This window comes from Callospermophilus lateralis, chromosome 9, assembly GCF_048772815.1.
Source record: "Callospermophilus lateralis isolate mCalLat2 chromosome 9, mCalLat2.hap1, whole genome shotgun sequence".
NCBI lineage: Eukaryota > Metazoa > Chordata > Mammalia > Rodentia > Sciuridae > Callospermophilus > Callospermophilus lateralis.
Window position 1 is genome coordinate 94709312 of NC_135313.1, and position 20233 is coordinate 94729544.

At 44.4% G+C, this 20233-nt stretch overlaps 1 protein-coding gene across 2 annotated transcripts in view; it reads right to left on the reverse strand.

Moving 5' to 3' along the window:
• The window catches only part of Myo7b (myosin VIIB), a 66761-nt gene extending 51418 nt beyond the window's left edge, over positions 1 to 15343 (reverse strand). For both annotated transcript variants that reach the window (XM_076865913.2, XM_076865912.2), the window contains exons 1-5: positions 15326 to 15343; positions 8903 to 9016; positions 7136 to 7288; positions 5887 to 6071; positions 3305 to 3426 (exon numbers count right to left, since the gene is read on the reverse strand). In XM_076865913.2, the coding sequence (XP_076722028.2) occupies positions 3305 to 3426; positions 5887 to 6071; positions 7136 to 7288; positions 8903 to 9016; positions 15326 to 15343 (592 nt within the window). The remainder of the gene's footprint in view (positions 1 to 3304; positions 3427 to 5886; positions 6072 to 7135; positions 7289 to 8902; positions 9017 to 15325) is intronic.
• Positions 15344 to 20233: the final 4890 nt, after the last annotated feature.

A 20233-nucleotide genomic window follows, 5' to 3' on the forward strand; every position in this document is an offset into this window, starting at 1 on the left:
GATGGCGCAGGCTGTAAGGTAGATGCAGAGGGCAAGCTTTCAAGGAGAGGGACATGAGCCGACCTGGCCAGAGGACAGATGAGGTAGTCATTTGGGTTGTAGCATGATCCAAAGTGTCTTTTGTAGAGCTATTACTGCAAGCTCTTTGGATATGTCCCACAGTAACAAAGATACTTGGCTTTATGTTCTGCTCCATAATGTGCAAGTTGTTAGAATCAAAATGGAGTCACTCATATCAAACCCTAAACAAAAATAAATAATAAAGCTGGGAGACCAAAGAGGGAGGGCTACCGGGATGACCAGAACATGCCTATGATGAAAACTATTACAAAAAGTCCCTGAAGGGCTCCTAACCATATATATTTGTCACTAGAATTTTGCCAAGGGATTTCCTAACTTCATCTTGCAACGTGAATCAAAAGCACAGCTGTTAGAATGCACGCACACCTGCTTGACACCGTCTCCACTAAGAATGGGTGTCCATTCCTAAGATAGTCCCCTGTAACCAATGTTTTCTGTTTTAAAACAAATTCCATGTACTTCTTTCTTTTGCCTTTAAAAGCTTCCCCTTGCCTTAACTTCCTTGGATATGTGTATGGTCTCCACATGTCCTGGATTATAACACTCTGCCACTAGTGGATAGACTCAGTATTCCTTGGAGACTCTCTTGTTATTTAGGTTGATGACATACATCTGTATCAGCACACACAAAATTAAAACAAAATATTTGGTGCAATTCTTAACAAGAGCAATGGCCTGGGTATTTTCTATTCTGTGGTAGTTTGTTTGTTCTGAAAGACTGATTTCATGTCCCACTAGTGAGTTGGATACAATTTGAAAATATCACCATCTGATGAAGAAGAGTGTTCCTTGGTGAACTGGTGAAATCGGTTTAGGAATCACTTCCCCTAACCCTTTCTCTCTCTGAATCCTAAGGTATAGCAAAGCCTCTGAAAAGTGTCAGTTATGAACCTTATTTAATGTATTGGAACCAGAGTGACCCTCACCAGATACTGGTAAGATATCTCCTCAAGAAAGAATCCGATATAGAAATATTTTGTAAAAGTTGGCAAGCTGATTTTAACTTGTATATGGAAAGTTAAAGGACCTAGACCAGCCCAGTTTGAAAAACAAAACAAAATTGGAGGACATGGCTGGGGATATAGCTCAGTTGGTAGATAGCTTGTCTCACATGCAAAAGTCCTGGGTTCAATCCCCAGCACCACCACTACCAAAAAAAAAAAAAAAAAAAAAAAAAAAAATTGGGGGACACAGGCTACCTGACTGCAAAACTTCCCATAAAGTTACAGAAATCAAGACAGTGTGGTTTTGGTGAAAGTTTAGACAGAAAGTAATAGAACAAACAGAGAAACGGGAATAGACCCAGATATGTATGGTCAATTGATTTTAAACAAAGGTGCAAAGGCAAGTCAATGGAGAAAGCTGGTTTTCAACAAATAGAGCTGGAACACTTCGATATCCACACACCAAGAGAGGGGGGGGGGAGAAGAGAGGGGGAAGAGAAGGAGAGAGGCTACTTATACCTTGCAACATTGGAAAAAAATTAGCTCAAACTGGATCATAAGCCTACTTCTAAGACTTAAAAGTATAAACACCTAGAAAAAAAGCTAAGAGAATCTCCTGGGTTTAGGTAAAGATTCCTTAGACTCCCACACCAAAAGCATAATCCATAAAAGAACAAAATGATAAATGAAACTTCATCAAAATTTAAAACATCTGTCCCACTAATGACAACATTAAGAGAATGAAAAGATAAAATACACGTTAATAAGGAAATAAACCAATTTAAAAATAGTCCAAAGATTTGAACAGATACTTCACCAGAGAAGATACACAGAAGGGAATTAAGGCCATACAAAGGTGCTCAACGTCCTTTGTCACTGGAAACTGGGAGTTACAGCCACAGTGGGTACTACACAACACATATCAGAGTGATGATCTCCTTGATGGTGCCAGGTGTCAGCAAGGACAGAACAACTTGAACTCTCATACTCTGCTGGTGGGAAGTCAAAATGGTACAGCCATTTTGACCGTTTCTGATCAAGTTGAATGACTCACTCACTATTGGAGCCAACAATTTCACTCTTGCATATTTATCCAAGAGAAAAAAATGTTCACACAAAAACCCATATAGTGAGTGATTATAGAAGCTCTATTCATAATTTCTAAAACCTATAAACCACCTAGGTATCCATCAATTGGTGAACAATTACAAAGTGTCGGTAACTCCATAGATGGAATTCTACTCAGCATTAAAGAGGAATGAGTTATGGATAGAGGAAAATAACATAAAAGAATCCCAAATGTGGGCTGGGGTTGAGGCTCAGCGGTAGAGCTCTCACCTCGCACGTGAAAGACCCTGGGTTCGATCCTCAGAACCACATACAAAAATGAACAAGTGAAATAAAGGTGTTGTGTCAACTAAAAAATAAATATTAAAAAAAATCCCAAATGCATTACATTAATGAGAATCACCAGTGTACACTAGTGTAATCACCCAAAGTTGACAGATTGAGTGATTTCATGCCTATGCTATTCCAGAAAAGACAAAACTTCAGGGGCATAAAAACCAAATCCGTGGTTTCCAGGGGCCGGGGCTGGAAAGATAGATTAACTACAAAGGGATACAAGGACAATTTTGGAGAGTAATGGAAATATTCTATATAATTATGATGGGTGGGTTATGGGAATGAGTGTGTCTATTAAAAATCATGAATCTGTACATTAAAAAAAGGTGATATTTTGGGGCTGAGGTGGTAGCACAGTGATAAAGTACTTGCCTCATATGTGTGAGGCACTGGGTTCAATCCTCAGCACCACATAAACATAAATAAAGATACTGTGTGTCCATCTACAACTAAATAAACATTTTTAATTTTTTTAAAAAGCTTTGTGGGCCTGCTGCAAAATCAAACTGTGGGGCCTCTCGCTAAAAGTGAGAATTTCAAAAGGGTGGCAGCAGAACATTAAACCAAGCTTGAACTTCTCACCCTATTCTCCTTCTTTTCCTCTTTCCTGAAGTACTTCCTCTGAAGTCTCCAATCAGCATCACCATCTGAAGCTTTGCCCTGCTCACTCCTACTTCCTCCCATTTTCTCGGGCTACCCCCTCAATAAACCCCTTGCAATGCTAACTGTATGCAGTCCAGTAGTTGCTTCTCAGGGGACCTAAACAGACACAGCTGATTATTTCTTACCCTCTCTCTTCCCATGTCAGCCCCTGCAGGAAGTCTCCCATCTAAGGGGCTGGGAGAGGAGGGCAATTCCACAGGGTGACCACTTACCTTCCAGGATGGGATTGGCTTCCAGGACCTGCTGCTCAATCCAGGAATGCTGGCCACTGACAGTGGCCAGGAACTGCAAGATGAGCTTGGTGGTCTCCGTCTTTCCAGCCCCAGACTCACCACTGCCAAGGGAACGTGCAAGGACATGAGTCCATAGAAAAACCATTTTTTGAACACTTCTCAACTCTCCTTCAAATCCCCGCAAAGCCTGCTTTCTGGTCCAGTTGAACAGGGACACCTTTTGCCCATGCAGAGATCTCACAGCATGGCCCCTTCCTGAGGCTCTCAGATTATCAGTGTTGAAGAAGTTATTGATGTGTTTGTCTTTTTTCATTGCTTAGCTGCAAACTCCTTGGCACAGTCAGATCTGGCTCATTCCAGAGCTACCTGGTGCAGTACCCCATAAATACAGATGAATGAACAAGACCTTTTTATTTTTGATTTTGAAACGAGATCTTGTTAGATTGCTGAGTTTGGCCTTGAGACCATCCTCCTGCCTCAGCCTCCCAAGTCGCTGGGATTACAGATATGTGCCACTGTGCCCAGCTCCACCTGTACTAGTTGAAGTAAATTCCAGACAAATATTATTTCCTCTGAAAGTATAACCTTTTGAAAAACCCATGATCAAGGTGTTCACATTTGCTAGGCCAACAAAGCAGAGTCAAACCAACAATCTCCAGTCATAGTCACGGACCCCTGTGAGCACCTGCCACAAACATGAACTCATCAAATAACCTGCAGTTCCACAAAGGAAGAGAATTTAAGGGGACTTGCTCACAGTTCGGCAGAGCGGGAGTATGTGGGGGTTTGTGTGCTAGTTACTATGGTTTGAATATTCCCTCCAAAACTCATTTTGGGAAAAAAAAAAAAAAACAACTCTTATTGTTTGTTTGTTTTTTGAAATTGGCTCTTGCTGGTCTCAAACTCCAGGGCTCAGCTGATTCTCCTGCTTGGCCTCCCAGGTAGCTGGGACTACAAGAGCATGCCACTGTGCCCAGCTCCTTGTTGAACTTTAATTGCCACAGTGATAGTAAAGAAGCAGGGGATTAGGTGAAAGATGTATTAGTGCTATTGTTTCAGAAGTGAGCTCTTGATGAAAGGATAAGTTTGGCCCCACTCACCCTCTGTGCACTTTCTTTCCAAGTTACGACATATGCCGCGTTTCTCATGTAGCACAAGGTCCTCACCAGATGTGCCCCTCTACCTTGAACTTCCCAGCTTCCAGAACCATGAGCCAAATGCACTTCCACTATTTATAATTCACCCAGTCTTGTAATCTATTATTGCAGCAGAAAATGGACGAAGACACCAGGGCGAGAGAGCCCAGTTTGACTTAAAATGATGTTCTGTTCATTACAGCGTGCTGGGTACCAAGGAACTCTTTCCTCTTCTCAGCCCACACCCAGTCAGTACTGCTGCCCTCCAGGTAAAAGCCGGCCCTGTGAGCTTCCTGGCCAACCGTCATGCAGTCTAGCTCAGCTCAGGAGGCCTCCTGCAGCAAGTAGGTTATCCTATCTTGGGAGACAGATTGGGAAAGATCTCTGTCTTCTCCATTTCCCTGCTGTATGCTGCTGAGAAACCATCTCAATCTCTCCCTAACAGTAAAATAAGAATATCTTCTTCAGAGGGTGACTGATGACATTAAATATGATCACCTATGCTATAGAACATCATTCATGTCTCTGGTTGAAACAATGTCCCTGCTCAGAGAGGCTGTGCCTGGTCTCCCTTACACCTGAAGCAGCATGCCCTAGAATGTGAGCTCCACAAGGCAGGGGTTTTACCTGCAGCCGTTACCCATGTCAGACCTGTGAGGGGCGCGTGGCTAGGACATGATAAAATCTCAAATGAACTAATGGACCAAAAATGAATAAATGAATGACTACTGGCACATGAGTCCAGATGCTCTGGAGCCCAATTCCTGCTTCACCTCCCTTTCCCTCTTCTGCTCCCTTTCCTTTGGCAGCAGGAGGACCTGTGGTCACAGGAAGAGAGAGGCCAGGCCTCTCAAGTCCTTGTCTGGCCTGGCCTGCCCTAAGATTTTATTTTTGAGTGAGATCTCACCAGTTTGAGCCCTGCTCTCCCAAGGGCCTATCTGGGCCCCATTTCTAAAGCAGCCATTCCACCTTTCTTCCTTGCCTCCAGAAACATTTATTGAAGGCTGGAAACACCCAGGCCCTGGTGATCCAGTGAAAAACCAGGTTCTGAAAGAAGGATGCTTTGGAGGGACATATCCTGGGGGAAGGGCAGCAGGGGACAGTTCCAGGTGATCTGTGTGCCCTCCAGAGGGGTATTTGCAGCTGAATAAGAAGAGCCCCTGTGCAAATTAAAAGCCAGCCTCAGCAACTTAACTAGGCCTTAAGCAACTTAAAGAGACCCTGCCTTAAAATTTAAAAAGGGCAAGGGATATGGCTCAATGGTTAAGCAATCCCCAGTGCAAAAAAAAAAAAAAAAATCACACCAGCCTCAAAGGCATGTTGGTCACACATGCTTTAGGGAAAGGGGTTGCTCCTTCCTTTGCAGGATGTTTGGGCAATGGCTGACCCCTCTGGTCCCCAGAAATGTGGGCACCTGAGCCCCACCTGATGACACAGCACTGGTCCTTCTTGTTCTTCTTCATGCTGAAGTAGCAGCTGTTGGCAATGGCGAAGACATGCGGGGGCAGCTCCCCGACGTGGCGGCCATAGTAGAGTTGCACCTGCTCCAGGGTGTACAGGGGCAGCATCTGGAAGGGGTTCACGGCTACCAGGATGGAGCCTGTGTATGTCTAGGGAAGGGAGCGGGAGGTGGTTAGTGTCTCTGCCCTAGAGAAGAGCTACTTGGCCCTGGCCTCGGCCTTGGGTGCCACCCTTTGAGGGTTACCAGGACTGCTGACTCTGCTGGAAAATAGGGTTTGATTCTGGGCAGGGAGGAAAGACTCACACTCTGAGGTGCTCAGGGAAGCTGGGGTGTCCACCAGGAAGGTTACATGTTCAGCACCCTGCCTGGTGCTTATGAGGGACTTGAGAAAATGGGCTGAACGTATGAAATGAGGTTCTACCTGCTTCCTGCAGGAGCCTCTGTAAAGGCTGGTCAACGGCTGTGGCCCTCACTGATCCCAACTGCACCTTCTGTGGACTCCAGGTCTCAGGGACAAGCCCCAGTCCTGGGACCAGAGCCCAGGACCACCTGTTCACTGGGAGCCCTCAACTAGGTCCAGCTGCCCTTATGGGGGTGGGGCAGGGAAACCTCCACCATAAGACACAGAATTATCTTCTGCCTTCACGGTGAAGAGGGCCCGATCAAGGATGCCTGCATGAGAACTTTGCAAAGGATGAGGTGCAGTTCAGGTTATCTTCTTGTTGTTCTCAGCCTCAGGGGCTCTGATCCACATTATTCAGACAGAGCACTCCCTCCTCAACTGGTGGGTGGGGGCACCGGCGTCCTGGATGTCACTCTCAGGAGGACTGGAATGCTCCGTCAGGTTACCCTGTTTGTGACATGCCTAGGAGTTGAGAGGTGGGAACAGGAAGCTGTGCTCATCCCATTGTCTTTCAGTGTCTACCTGACCTGTCAGAGCAGGTCCTCACTCAGCCACAGAGGAAAGGGCAGCACTCGGAGCACCTACTGTGTGCCAGGTACTGTGTGCTCTCAGCACACATCAGCTTCCTCTCCTGAAGGGTCTGATCCCTGCTTCTTTTGTGTTAGAAACAGAGGTTGAGAAAGGCTGGATACCCAGCCTCCTCATGCAGTGAGGACACGGGGAGTGGTGCCTAGCTCCAGATCCCCTGGACCGTCCTAGTCTCGCCCCCATGAAAGGTTCCCAGATGGACACAGGGTAGGGGGACTCACATAGATCTTGTGCTGCTGATAGCGGATCAGGAGGTTGTGCACCATGCCTGCCTCGTTCAGGTCCCCCAGGCGGATCATGTCGTCCACACCCTCAACAGAGTTGGGGTGCATGGGGCTAAGAACACCAAAGTCCTCTGCTTGAATCCAGTGTTCCTGGAATGGTGGACACAGACTCCCTTGATGGGCAGCCTCCACATGGACCAGTCCCCTAGTACCCTACTTCTCCACCTTGCCAGGCACAAGGTGACTCATGTGATGAGCACAGATGAGCTGACCTGGGGCTGATGGCCAGGCTCTGGCCAAGGTCAGTCTGTGGCTTAGGTCAAGGGACACCTGCAACAAAATCAGGCCCAACTGTGGCTTTGGTCAGCATGTGTCAGGGGCCTGGGGTCCATGTGTAGCTGGGCTGGGGCCAAACCTTAGGCTGGGTGGAGGAACTGGTAGCTACAAGTTAGATTTGAGGTCAACTTACAGCTGGAGCCTCACCATTGTTGGAATAAGTACAAATAAAAGTGTTTTTTAAAAAATCATAAATAGGGCTGGGGGTGTGGCTCAAGCGGCAGCGCGCTCGCCTGGCATGCGTGCAGCCCGGGTTCTATCCTCAGCACCACATACAAATGAGGATGTTGTGCCCACCAAAAACTAAAAAATAAAATATTAAAAAATTCTCTCTCACTCTCTCTCTCTCTGTCTCTCACTGTCTCTTAAAAAAATCATAAATGGATGTTGAATTTTGTCAAATGCTTTTTCCTGTATCTATTAACACGAATATATGTTTTTTTCTTTGTCTACTGATTTGGTGACTTACACTGATTTATTTTCAAAATGTTGCATGAATTTTGTATTTCCAGGGTAAACCCCATTTAGTTATGATGCATTTTCTTTTTACATATTGGCTAATATAGAGGGATTGCTAATTTTTAAAAGGACTTATTTGTGTATATGTGCTATTTGGGATTGAAGCCAGGGGTGCTCTACCACTGAGCTACATCCCCAGCCCTTTTCTTCATTTTTAATTTTGAGACAGGGTCTTGCTAAATTGCTCAGGCTGATCTTGAGTTTGGGATCCTCCTCCTGCCTCAATCTCCTGAGTCACTGGGAATTTAGGAGTGTGCCATAACACTGAGCAGTGAAAGTGTTTTTGAAAAACCATACAGCATTATGCAAGTAGGAGGTTCCACATGGCTCCACATAGCTTCCGTAATCTGGAGCTTCTAGGCACCAGTCTAGAAGTTTCTCCTTTAGGCCATGTCTGCAGGAGCTGCACCCTGGAGCCTGCCTGAGCGGGGCAGTTGGTCAGCCTGAAGAGTGAGGTGACCAGCTGGATGCTTGCCTTGCAACCCTAGCCTCACCTCTCTACCCCTTTGGCCCCTGCCTCCTCCAGGTGGGTGAGCTTCAGGTCTGGCCTCCCTAAGGAGCCAACTCTCACCTCTGCATTTCTGCCCTTTCCCCCCCTCTCCATAGGTTTCTGGCCCACCTTTCCCTCCAACTCCCCTTCACTCTGAACACCAGCTTTCACCTCTCCCCCTCCTGCCCCTGCCCTTCCCCCTCCCTCCTGCTCCCCCAATTCTCCTCGATTCCCCAGAATGCAACTCTTGAAACATCTCCAAGAGGAACACATAATGTTCTCCAGGGCAGGACTCCACGGTGGTCTGTCCTGCCACAGAGATCTTGGGCTTCTGAACCCTCAATGCTGGGGAGCAGCCGAGGCAGAGGGCTCCAGGGCCCTGGTGGGATGGGCACAGGGGAAAGCCCCCCAACACTGACCTTGCCCTCGTCATCCTCGACCAAGACCTTGCCTGGCTTGGTTTCTTTGATGATGCCCCCAATGGCCACTTCAGCCTTGTTGGTAGAGGCAGGCTCCAGCCACACATGGTCACCCTGGAGGGCAGAGAGGAGGCAGTGGTCTGATCCCTGTTTCTCTTCCCTTTCCCACTGGAGACTTACCTGTCCTGGGGCTGGCTGTCCTTTCAACCTGGAGCTCCTAGGTGGCTCTGTCTCTCCTCTCTTTCTCCCTTCCTCCCTCTCCCTCCCTCTCTCCCACTCCACCCTCCTCTTCCCCTTCCCCTTCTCTTCCCTCTCTCTCCCTTTCCTTTCTTCTCTCCCCCACTTTCTCTCCATCCCTCCCTCTCTTACCTCTTTTCCCTTCCTCTCTTCCTTTCCCTCTCCGGTCTCCTCTGAGCATGTGTCATCCATACTGCTCACTAGGCAGGTACCAAACACTGTCTATTCAGCTTCTTGCTTTGTCTCTACCCTGCCTGGGACAGTAAGTCCACCAAAGACAGGAGCTCCCCCACAGTGACCATCATAGAGAAAGACAACAAATAACCAAATTCAGCCACTATTTATGAAAATAGTGAGGTAGGGTGGTTTAGAGCAAATGAAAACGACAACAGGAGTTGAACTTCTCACTTGCATCCTCTCGGAAATCTGCAGCAAGCAACTAGGAGAATGAGAAACAGAAACAAAACACCATTTTCCGTGAAAGTAGGAGATGGATGAGCCATTGAGCAGGCGGGAGAGCATTCTGGTACAAGATGAAGAACGAAGCTGAAAAAAGGGCCCCAGCTGCAGATTCCAGAAAGAGCTGGAAAAGTTCATTTCTCCAAGTCCAACACATTCTAATGCAGCATGTCTCGCTGTATCAGCAGAGAAAGGGCAAGAAGTGGTAATAGGAGCTTCCCCGGCGTGACTTGGCTCTAAGAAACGAGATGCCATATTTGCAGGAAGCAGTCTGTCTGCGAAGTGGGAAAGGGAAGCTTTGCCCTGTGAAGAGCCTGACAGTACCCAAATCCACTGGCAGGGAGAGGGGCAGACTAAAAAGTCAATGCTAGCCTGCAACATGGCATCAACCACACCTGAACTTGCTGATCCAAGAAAGTTCATCCCACTCCAAGGAGAATAAACCCAAAGGAGCCAGCACAGGCCTAATACAAAGATACTGAAATCCAAGGGAGGAAAAGAGCATTCAAAGAAGAAGAAAAACAAAAACAAAAATCCCCAAAACAAAGCCTGTCAGAGCAGTAGAAAGTAAAAGCCAAGTATTTCACCATCGTTTATTAAAAATATACCAAAGTGCACCTCAGAGGCCAAAGAACTCAGGAACTAGATAGCAAGACAACTGAGACTGAAGAGGTATGAGTTGGCAGAGTTCGAGAAAGAAATGAAGGGTAAGAAATAAATTAACTGGACATAAAAGGAAAAAACAACAGGGACTATGCACTGTTAGGGTTTGGATGTGAGATGTCCCCCAAAAGCTCACGTGTGAGACAATGCAAGAAGGTTCAGGGGAGAAATGATTGGGTTATAAGAGTCTTAACCCAATCAGTGAATTGATCTCCTGATAGGGATTAACTGAGTGGTAACTCAAGTGGGAGGGTGTGGCTGGAGGAGGTGGGGTTTGGGGCGTGGCTTTGGGTATACATTTGTATCTGGAGCGTAAAGCCACTCTCTCTGCTTCCTGATCTTCAGGTGAGCTGCGTCCCTCAGCCACACTCTTCCGCCTTGATGTAATGCCTCACCTTGAGCCCTAAACAAACCTTTCCTCCTCTACAGTCTTTCAGTCGCAGCAGCAAAAAAAAAAGCTGACTAAAACATGTACCGACAGCAAAATTAGGACAAGAATCCTAAAGATAGGAAAGAAAAGAGTGAGCAAAATGACAAGGAAATTTTTAGAAAATAGAATTAGGAAGAAAAGGATAGATACACAGAAGATGGGAAAAAATACAGAGTGTCCAAAGAAGAAAGCTAGAAAGGGAAGAAAAAAGCAGCAAAGTTATTCAAGATGCAATTCAAGATAACTTTTCAGAAATTAAAGAAACCTTGAATTTGTAAACAGAAGACAGATTCCAGGTACCAGAAATGCAGGGGAGAGAGATCTGGTACCAGGGGGAAAAAGTGACCTGGTCCAAGAAAAATAAAAATCAAATCTAGAACAGATTAAGTGCAATTCCTATTAAAATACCAATGACATTTTGTTGACAGAACAAGAAAAAGCAATCCTGAAATTTGTATGGAAACACACACACACACACACACACACACACACACACAGAGCTGAAGTCTGCTGGGGTTTCTGTTTGCGACTAAAAGGCTCAGGGGTCACTCCAAACTGGACTGCACAAACTAACCACACAAGAGACACAAATACCTTTTTCTTTGGGGTAGCTGTGACAGCTCCTCTGACCTTAAGGGTCCGTAGAAAGAGAGAGAGTGAGAGCTCGCTCTGACCCCTTTTACTGAGGAGAAGCTATTCAAATGAGGCGAGGGGTCAGGTTTCAGGGGGCTGAGTCTTTCTTCATAATGTCCACTGTCAGCAGGTTGACTGACACCTGGGTAGGCCACACCCAAGGGCACAGTAAGAGAAGGGGACACACACAAGGCACTTCCATGGAAGATTCTATCTTAAACAGGGCAAGGGGTTATATTACAAAGGAACAGGTGAGCGTAGCTTCACCCATGGGGCTGTAGCAAGACACCCATGCACGAGACACCGACCCTGGAACCCAAGAAGGGTGGGGAAAGCTCTGCCACATTTCTTAGACTGAGCGCCTCAGCACCCAGCTGGGGAGTGTGACCCAGTCACGTGCAAGGATGGTCTCCCATAGAAGTCATCTTTACCAAAAAGAACAAAGCAATAGGCAATACACTGTCAAAATATATGATACAGCTGTAGTACAGAGAGGTTGCAGAGTCAGAGTAAGCCCAGGAGAGCTGAGGAGTAGGGGTGAGGATCTAAGTCCTTTTGTACCTAGAGGGAAGCCAATGATAGATAACACTGAAAACCCAAATATCAAGTATCATCATAACCTCTTTACAGACACAGATGGAAAATTTGAAGGGATCGACTAGAAGGGTTGGTGGTGGTCACTTCTAGGGAAGAGGAAGTGGGGCACTGACTCTTGTAAGCTGTGTGTCTATACAACTTTATAAAAATAAAAGTTAGCTAGGCTCGGTGGCACATGCCTGTAATCCCAGCAACCAGGGAGGCTAAGGCAGGAGAATTGGGAATTGGAGGCCAGCCTAAGCAACTTAGCAAGGCCCTGTCTAAAAATTTAAAAATAAAATAAAAAGGGCTGGGACTGTAGCTCAGTGGTAGAGTGCCTCTGGGTTTAATCCCTAGAATGGCAAACAACAACAACATTAATAAAATAACTAAATTATGTGAGCTGCGTCCCTCAGCCACATTCTTCCACTTATAGCAAGGAGCATTTATTACAGGATGCAGAAGACAGCAGGAAAATACACTGTATCAAGTTAGTTAAGTTACATAGGAACCCTCAGAGACTGAGGACAAGCTCTCTTCGGACCAGGCTGAAATTTCAGTGTAAATGGGCACTGTGCAGTGAAAACAGCTGGCCAGTCACCAAAGTTGAGAAGATTTAAAGTCAAAGATATATGAAGAGCTTCTCACAGCAAAATTGACATTAACCAGAGATGAAAAAAAAAAAAGAGAAACTATCTCCAGGGTAGGCCCAGTGATGAGGTGTCTGCCCAACAGGACCTGGAAGAAGAACTAACAGAACTGGAGTATGGATTATGCAAAGTAAGGAGCAAATGGGTTTGCCATTTGGCTAGAGGTGCCCTGGGAAATAAATGGGAAGCCAAGTGGCAGAAAACAGAACTTCTTCCTGAACTCTGTGATGTCTGTTCAAAAGCAACTGAATCCTGGCAAGAATGGGCAAGAAGGGGGAAAAGCAGGAGCTGTCAACTGCAAAGGAAGTGGAAGTGCATGTTGAGGTTCAAGGAATAGAGGCTGAGTTACAGAGCAGGGACCTCCGTAGCCTGTGTTGCTTTCTGTTTGCAGCTCAGCGTGCAGAGGAAGAGGGGGCACCAGTCAGAGACAGAGATGACTACACTCCTGAGCACCTAGCTCTCAGATGCCTTCACGCTGACAACACCCAAGATGGGCAGCTCTTTGGCTCACTCGTTGGCATGGGCAGCCCACCTACCATGCTTCTCTTCTCCTAGTAGGAGAGATGGGCTGGAGGTGGCTTGGTGCCTTGTAGTGGAGTCGTCAAGGACTCTCCAGCAGCGATACCTGGGGTGTCAGCCCCAGTGCAGTTCCATCAATAGATTTGATGCTCCTGCCATCGGCAGGGACTGATGGTTGGTGTCCTATTTCTCCTAGAAGTGCCCCCCTACCTGGGTGCTCATTCATGAGATCTCTTCCCTATCTGATAAGGAATGGGTTGCCTGCACTGTGTTGTCTGTCATTTAGGCCCCCTAGCCTGTCATATTTTCTTACGGCAGCCTGATCAAACTAATAGAAAGTGACTTTGAAGTCAGACAGGCCTGGTTTTTAACCCCTACCCAGTATCACTTGGATTTTTAATGACCCTCAAGTGTTCATGTGTTGGAAGCTTAGATCCCAGTTTGGTGCTACTGGGAAGCAGTGGGAACCTAGTGGGGGATTCTGCCTTTTATTTAGCAATCACTTGGGCCTCTGAAGGATTCATTGATAAATAAAGATGACAACCCTCCCCTCAAAGAACTTGCAATCTTAAAAGACAGAGGGAACCTGCAGTTGTGATTGTGAATAGTACAGCCCCAGAAGGTATCTTCCCAAACTCTGCTTCCGTGCCACTTTGGAGACATTCCAGCTATTGCCTGCCACGGCACTTTCCTTAGTGAAATAGGTTTGGCTTTGCCTTGTGTTCTGACTTAGATCTGGAACGTCCCCCCAAGTTCATGTGTTAAAAGCATGGTCTCCAATGCAGCAAGGTTCAGAGGTGGGTCTTTCAGGCAGTGACTGAATCCTGAGAGCTTTGACGACCCTAGCAGATTAATAATCCACTGATAGGTAGATAGTCTGCAAGGAGGTCGCACTTATTTGAAGGAAGCAGGTCACTGGGGGTGTGCCCCGGAAGGGGGGAAGTAGGTCACTAGGGGTTTATCTTCTCCCAGGTCCCTTTCCTATCTCTCTCTTTCTCTCCCTCTCTCCTCCTTCTCCTCTCCCTTTCCTGGCTACCATCAGCTAAGCAGCTTTCTCCGCCATGCCTTTCTGCCTTGGATCCAGCTGAACCTCCGAACCTGTGAGCCAAAATAACCCTTTCCTCCTCTAAGCTGTTCTTGTGAGACATTTTGATCACAGAAATGAAAAGCTGATGAAGACGATGTGTTTATCCTGATTTGAACTTTACATAATGTATATATACAGGTATCAAAAACCACATGGTACCTTGTAAATATGTACAATTTTTGTTTTTATACATCAGTTAAAAATAAATTTTAAAATATCATGTTCTAGTACAGTGCCAAGTCTAATGTTTGCAATGCAGTAACCAAAAACCCTTGCAAAGTTTTAGACTGCAGGAATAAATGGATGAATCACAGACGAAAACAGCCTCATCTCCAGTCTGTAAAATTTAAAAACAATAACCACCAACCCTCGCAGCCCATTCAGAAGGTCAGAAGCTGCCAGGGCCCAGTCCTAGGAGCCTTGGGGCTCTTGCTTGGTGATGCACCCCCTCCCAGCAGTGTGGATCCAGCACCTGGGGAGAATGGCTACTGTGTGTGGGAGAACAGTGTGTGCATTTTTTTTTTTTAATCAGAAAGGACTTTGCAGCACTATTCTGGGCTTTGTGGGGCAGAGGCAGAGATGTGAATCTGGGGAGCAGGGAAAGATGCCCAGGTTGGTTTGGGGGCCCCAGCCTCCCAGCTTCTTCTTGCCATATACACTCCATTCCAGTGATCTGAAGGCCTTTCCCAACCTCTTATAAGGGAAGTTTCTCACTGTCTGTTGATTCAAGAGTAAATGAAAAGTTTCCCTGTTTCCTGAAGGCAGAGTCATCTCTTGGCCACTGAAACACAGATATTTGCTAAAAGGAACATGATGCAGAGCCCAAAGTGGTGACTTGACCCAGGGTCTGATTCCCAACCTGTTCCCTGTTCCATAGTCACCTGTTTTCTCTGGGTGAGATCTTAGAGTGCCCTAATGAGACAACAAATTTGAAATCCCTTTTTTAAGCCCTACATGTAAGAGGGATTACTATGCACGTGGCTAGAAGCTTTCTAAAGTAAACTATTGTCTTTCAATAATAGATTCTATCTTGTTCCTCAAACTCCCTTATCGGTGGTACTTTCTGTCTAGGTCTCTTTGCCTTTCTTCTTCATTCTGTGGAAATGGTTCAGCTCAGCCTTGGGTAACTTCCACAAATAATCCCTCGATTGAATAAATGCAATTCTTACCAGCCTGAACACCGACATCCTGGGTCAACAGCTCCACACAGCCTGTATGTAGAGAGAAAGCAGAAGGTCAGTGTGTCATATTCCCCGAATGTGGAGCTCCCAGAACGCAGGATCTGTGCATGGTCATCAACCAGTTCCTAAGTGTCTGGATCATTAAATGGCTCTGAACAAAATGGATACATGAGTCCCATCCCATCCCAGGTGCAAAATGATGCTCTTTCAGCCTCTATTGTCTTGCCCCTTTATTGAACAACTATTTTGTATTCAGCTGTGGACTTGACAGGGAGTGGGGTGGTGCCCTGTCATCCAGAGCACAAATGTGTCTGGTTGGATATCCATGACAACCAGTCATCACCACACCTCCTGGGAAGTGCTCAGCTAAGCGGCCACCGGAGCAACACGCATGTCACATATGTGTAAGCCTCAGAGCACTCCAGAAGGTGGGTGTCTCCCCATTTTTCACCTGGGACTCAACGAGGAAGGATGGCTCAGTTAATGAGCACACAGCTGGGAACCGAACTCAGATCTGCTTCATTTCACAAATGTCCTGGCACCTGGCTGCTCCTGATGCTTTGGGAGCCCATGGGCAGGTCTGATTAGCAGCCAGCAGGTGGAGGAGGTACCCAGAGCCTCAATCTGCCTGATCTGAAGAAGGTGGCCATCACCCATGACCCTGCCTTGAGCACTGGCACCTTCCCTTCCTCACACTGGCAGTGTGCGTGCGGCAGGAGCTGGCTCTGTGGTGTTCATTGCCTTGTTTCCTGCACCTACCACAGCCTGCCCCACACTTAGTCAATATATGTCCCATGAAGAGGCACATGAGGCCCCTGGATATTATTTTGATGGTGGCTTTGAGAATGCACAGCAGCGGGGCCAGCTCTGAGAGCAGATGCCTTTATCCGCATATTACAGGAACATAGAGGCTAAGAAATGCTGAGACTTTATCAAAGCTGTCCAGCTGATATTATGGTTTGGATCTAGAAATGTACCCCCCAAAACCTCATGGTCTCCATGCAGCAAGGTTCAGACATGGGACTTTTAGACAGCAATCGGGACTGTAACCTCATTACTGTGTTAATCCAAAATGGATTAATAATTTGAACGAACTAGTGGGTAATAATTTTAGGTAGGTAAAACATGACTGGAGGAGGTAGGTCGATGGGGATGTGGCCTTGGAATATATATCTGTCTCTTACCCTGCCCCACTCCTGTTCCAAGGTGCCATGAGCCAAGCAGCTTTCTCCCCCACTCCAACCGACACCCTTCTGCCATGATGTTCAGCCTCATCTCAGACCCAGAGCAATGAAGTTGACTGACCAAGGACTGAACCTCTGAAACCATGAACCAAAATAAACTGTCCCTCCACTAAGTTGTTCTTATCAGGTATTTTGGTCACAATGAAAAGCTGCGTAATACATTGGTAAGTGAAGAAACAGTCTTCTCCCCAACTTTGAAATCCAGCCTCTTTACCCTACATCCTCTGCTTGGGAAGTGTAAAAGTCAGTGTTAAAATGCAGAGAAAATTTCATACTGCTTAAGGGAAACATTCATCGACAAGACATACCAATAATAAATTTATATGCCCCAAACAATGGAGCATCTATGTTCATCCAACAAACTCTTCTCAAGTTCAAGAGTCAAATAGACCACCACACAATAATTCTGGGTGACTTTAACACACCTCTTTCACCACTGGATAGATCAGCCAAACAAAAGCTGAAAAAAAGAAACTATAGAATTCAATAAAACAATCAATAACTTAGACTTAACTGACATATATAGAATATTTCATCCTTCAATGAATGAAGACACTTTCTTCTCAGAAGCACATGGATCCTTCTCTAAAATAGACTATATATTGTGCCACAAAGCAACTCTTAGCAAATATAAAAAAGTAGAGATTCTACCCTGCATTCTATCAGATCATAATGGAATGAAATTAGAAATCAATAATAAAATAAAAATAAAAGCTATTCTACACCTGGAGATTAAATGCTACTGAATGAACAATGGATTGCAAAAGACATCAAGGAGGAGATTAAAAAATTCTTAGAGGTGAATGAAAACACTGATACAACACATCAATCTCTGGGACACTATGAAGGCCATACTAAGAGGAAAGTTTATTGCATGGAGTTTATCCCCTAAAAAAAGAAAAAGTCAACAAATAAATGGCCTAACATTACATCTCAAAGCCCTAGAAAAAGAAGAACAAATCAACACCAAAAGCAGTAGAAGACAGGAAATAGTTAAAATCAGAGCTGAAATCAATAAAATTCAAAGAAAATAAATAGTTGAAAAAATTGACAAAACAAAAAGTTGATTCTTTGAAAAAATAAATAAAATTGACAAACCCTTAGCCATGCTAACAAAGAGGAGAGAGAAAACTCAAATTACTAACATACATGATGATAAAGGAAATATCACAACAGACACTACAGGAATACAGAAGATATTTAGAAATTATTTTCAAAACTTGTACTCCAATAAAATAGAAAATATCAAAGGCATTGACAAATTTCTAGAGTCATATGATTTGCCCAGATTGAACCAGGATGATATACATAATTTTAAACAGATCAATTTCAAGCTGTGAAATAGAAGACACCATTGGGAGACTATCAACCAAGAAAAGCCCAGGACCAGATGGACACACAGCCGAGTTCTATAAGACCTTTAAAGAAGAACTAATACCAATACTCTTCAATTTATTTCAGGAAAAAGAAAAATAGGGAGCACTTCCAAGCTCATTCTATGAGGCCAATATTACCCTGATTCCAAAACCAGGTAAAGATGCCTCAAAGAAAGAAAACTTCAGACCATATCTCTAGTGAACATAGGTACAAAAATTCTCAATAAAATTCTGGCAAATCAAATACAAAAACATATCAAAAAGATTGTGCACCATGATCAAGTGGGATTCATCCCAGGGATGCAAGGTTGGTTCAACATATGGAAATCAATTAATGTAATTCATCACATTAACAGACTTAAAGATAAGAATCATATGATCATCTCGATAGATGCAGAAAAAGCATTTGACAAAATATAGCGCCCTTTCATGTTTGAAATACTAGAAAAACTAGGGATAACAGGAACATATCTCAACATTATAAAACCTATCTATGCTAAGCCCTATGCCAACATCATTCTAAATGGAGAAAAATTGGAAACATTTCCTCTAAAAACTGGAACAAGACAGGGATGCCCTCTTTCACCACTTCTATTTAACATAGTTCTTGAAACACTGGCCAGAACAATTAGACAGAGGAAAGAAATTAAAGGAATACTGATAGGAAAAGAACTCAAATTAGCACTATTTGCTGATGATATGATTCTATACCTAGAAGACCCCAAAAATTCCACCAGAAAACTTCTAGAACTAGTAAAGGAATTCAGCAAAGTAGAAGGATAAAAAATCAACACCCATAAATCAAAGGCATTTCTGTATATCAGTGACAAATCCTCTGAAAGAAAAATTTAAAAAAAACCCAAGAAAATAAAATAAAATACTTGGGAATCAATTTAACAAAAGAGGTGAAAGACCACCACAATGAAAACTACAGAATACTAAAGAAAGAAATTAAAGAAAACCTTAGAAGATGGAAAGATCTCCCTTGTTCGTGGATAGGCAGAATTACTATTGTCAAAATGACCATACTACCCAAAGCACTATACAGATTTAATGCAATTCCAATCAAAATCCCAATGACATTCCTCATAGAAATAGAAAAAGCAGTCATGAAATTCATCTGGAAAAATAAGAGACCCAGAATAGCTAAAGCCATCCTTAGCAAGAAGAGTGAAGCAGGTAGCATCACAATACCAGACCTTAAACTATATACAGAGCAACAGTAACAAAACCAGCATGGTATTGGCACCAAAACAGGCTGGTAGACCAATGGTACAGAATAGAGGACACAGAGTCTAACCCATATAATTACAGTTACATTATACAAAGGCGCCAAAAACATACATTGGAGAAAAGATAGCCTCTTCAACAAATGGTGCTGGGAAAACTGGAACAAAATGAAACTAAACCCCTATCTCTCACCATGCACAAAACACAACTCAAAGTGGAACAAGGACCTAGGAATTAAACCAGAGACCCTGAATCTAATAGAAGGAAAAGTAGGCCGAAATCTCCATCATATCCGATTAGGCTCCAACTTCCTTAACAAGACTCCTATAGCACAAGAATTAAAATCAAGAATTAATAAATGGGATAGATTCAAACTAAAAAGCTTCTCTCAGCAAAAGAAACAATCAGTGAGGTGAAAAAAGAGCCTACAGCTTGGAAGCAAATTTTTACCCCTCACACATCAGATAGAGCATAATCTCTAGGGTATATAAAGAACTCAAAAAGCTAAACTCCAAAAAAACCCACAAATAATCCAATCAATAAATGGGCCAAGGAATTGAACAGACACTTCTCAGAAGGTGATATTCAATCAATCAACAAATATATAAAAAAAAGCTCAACATCTCTAGCAATTAGAGAAATGCAAATCAAAACTACTCTAAGATTTCATTTCACTCCTGTCAAATGGCAGCTATTTTGCATACAAACAACAATAAGTGTTGGCGAGGATGTGGGGAAAAAGGTACACTCATACATTGCTGGTGGGACTGCAAATTGGTGCAGCCAATATGGAAAGCAGTATGGAGATTCCTTGGAAAATTGGGAATGGAACCACCTTTTGACCCAGCTATCCCTCTCCTTGGTCTATACCCAAAGGACTTAAAAACAGCATACTATAGGGACACAGCCACATCAATGTTTATAGCAGCACAATTCACAATAGCTAAACTGTGGAGCCAACCTAGATGCCCTTCAGGAGATGAATGGATAAAGAAATTGTGGCATATACACACAATGGAATATTACTCATCAATTCAATAGAATAA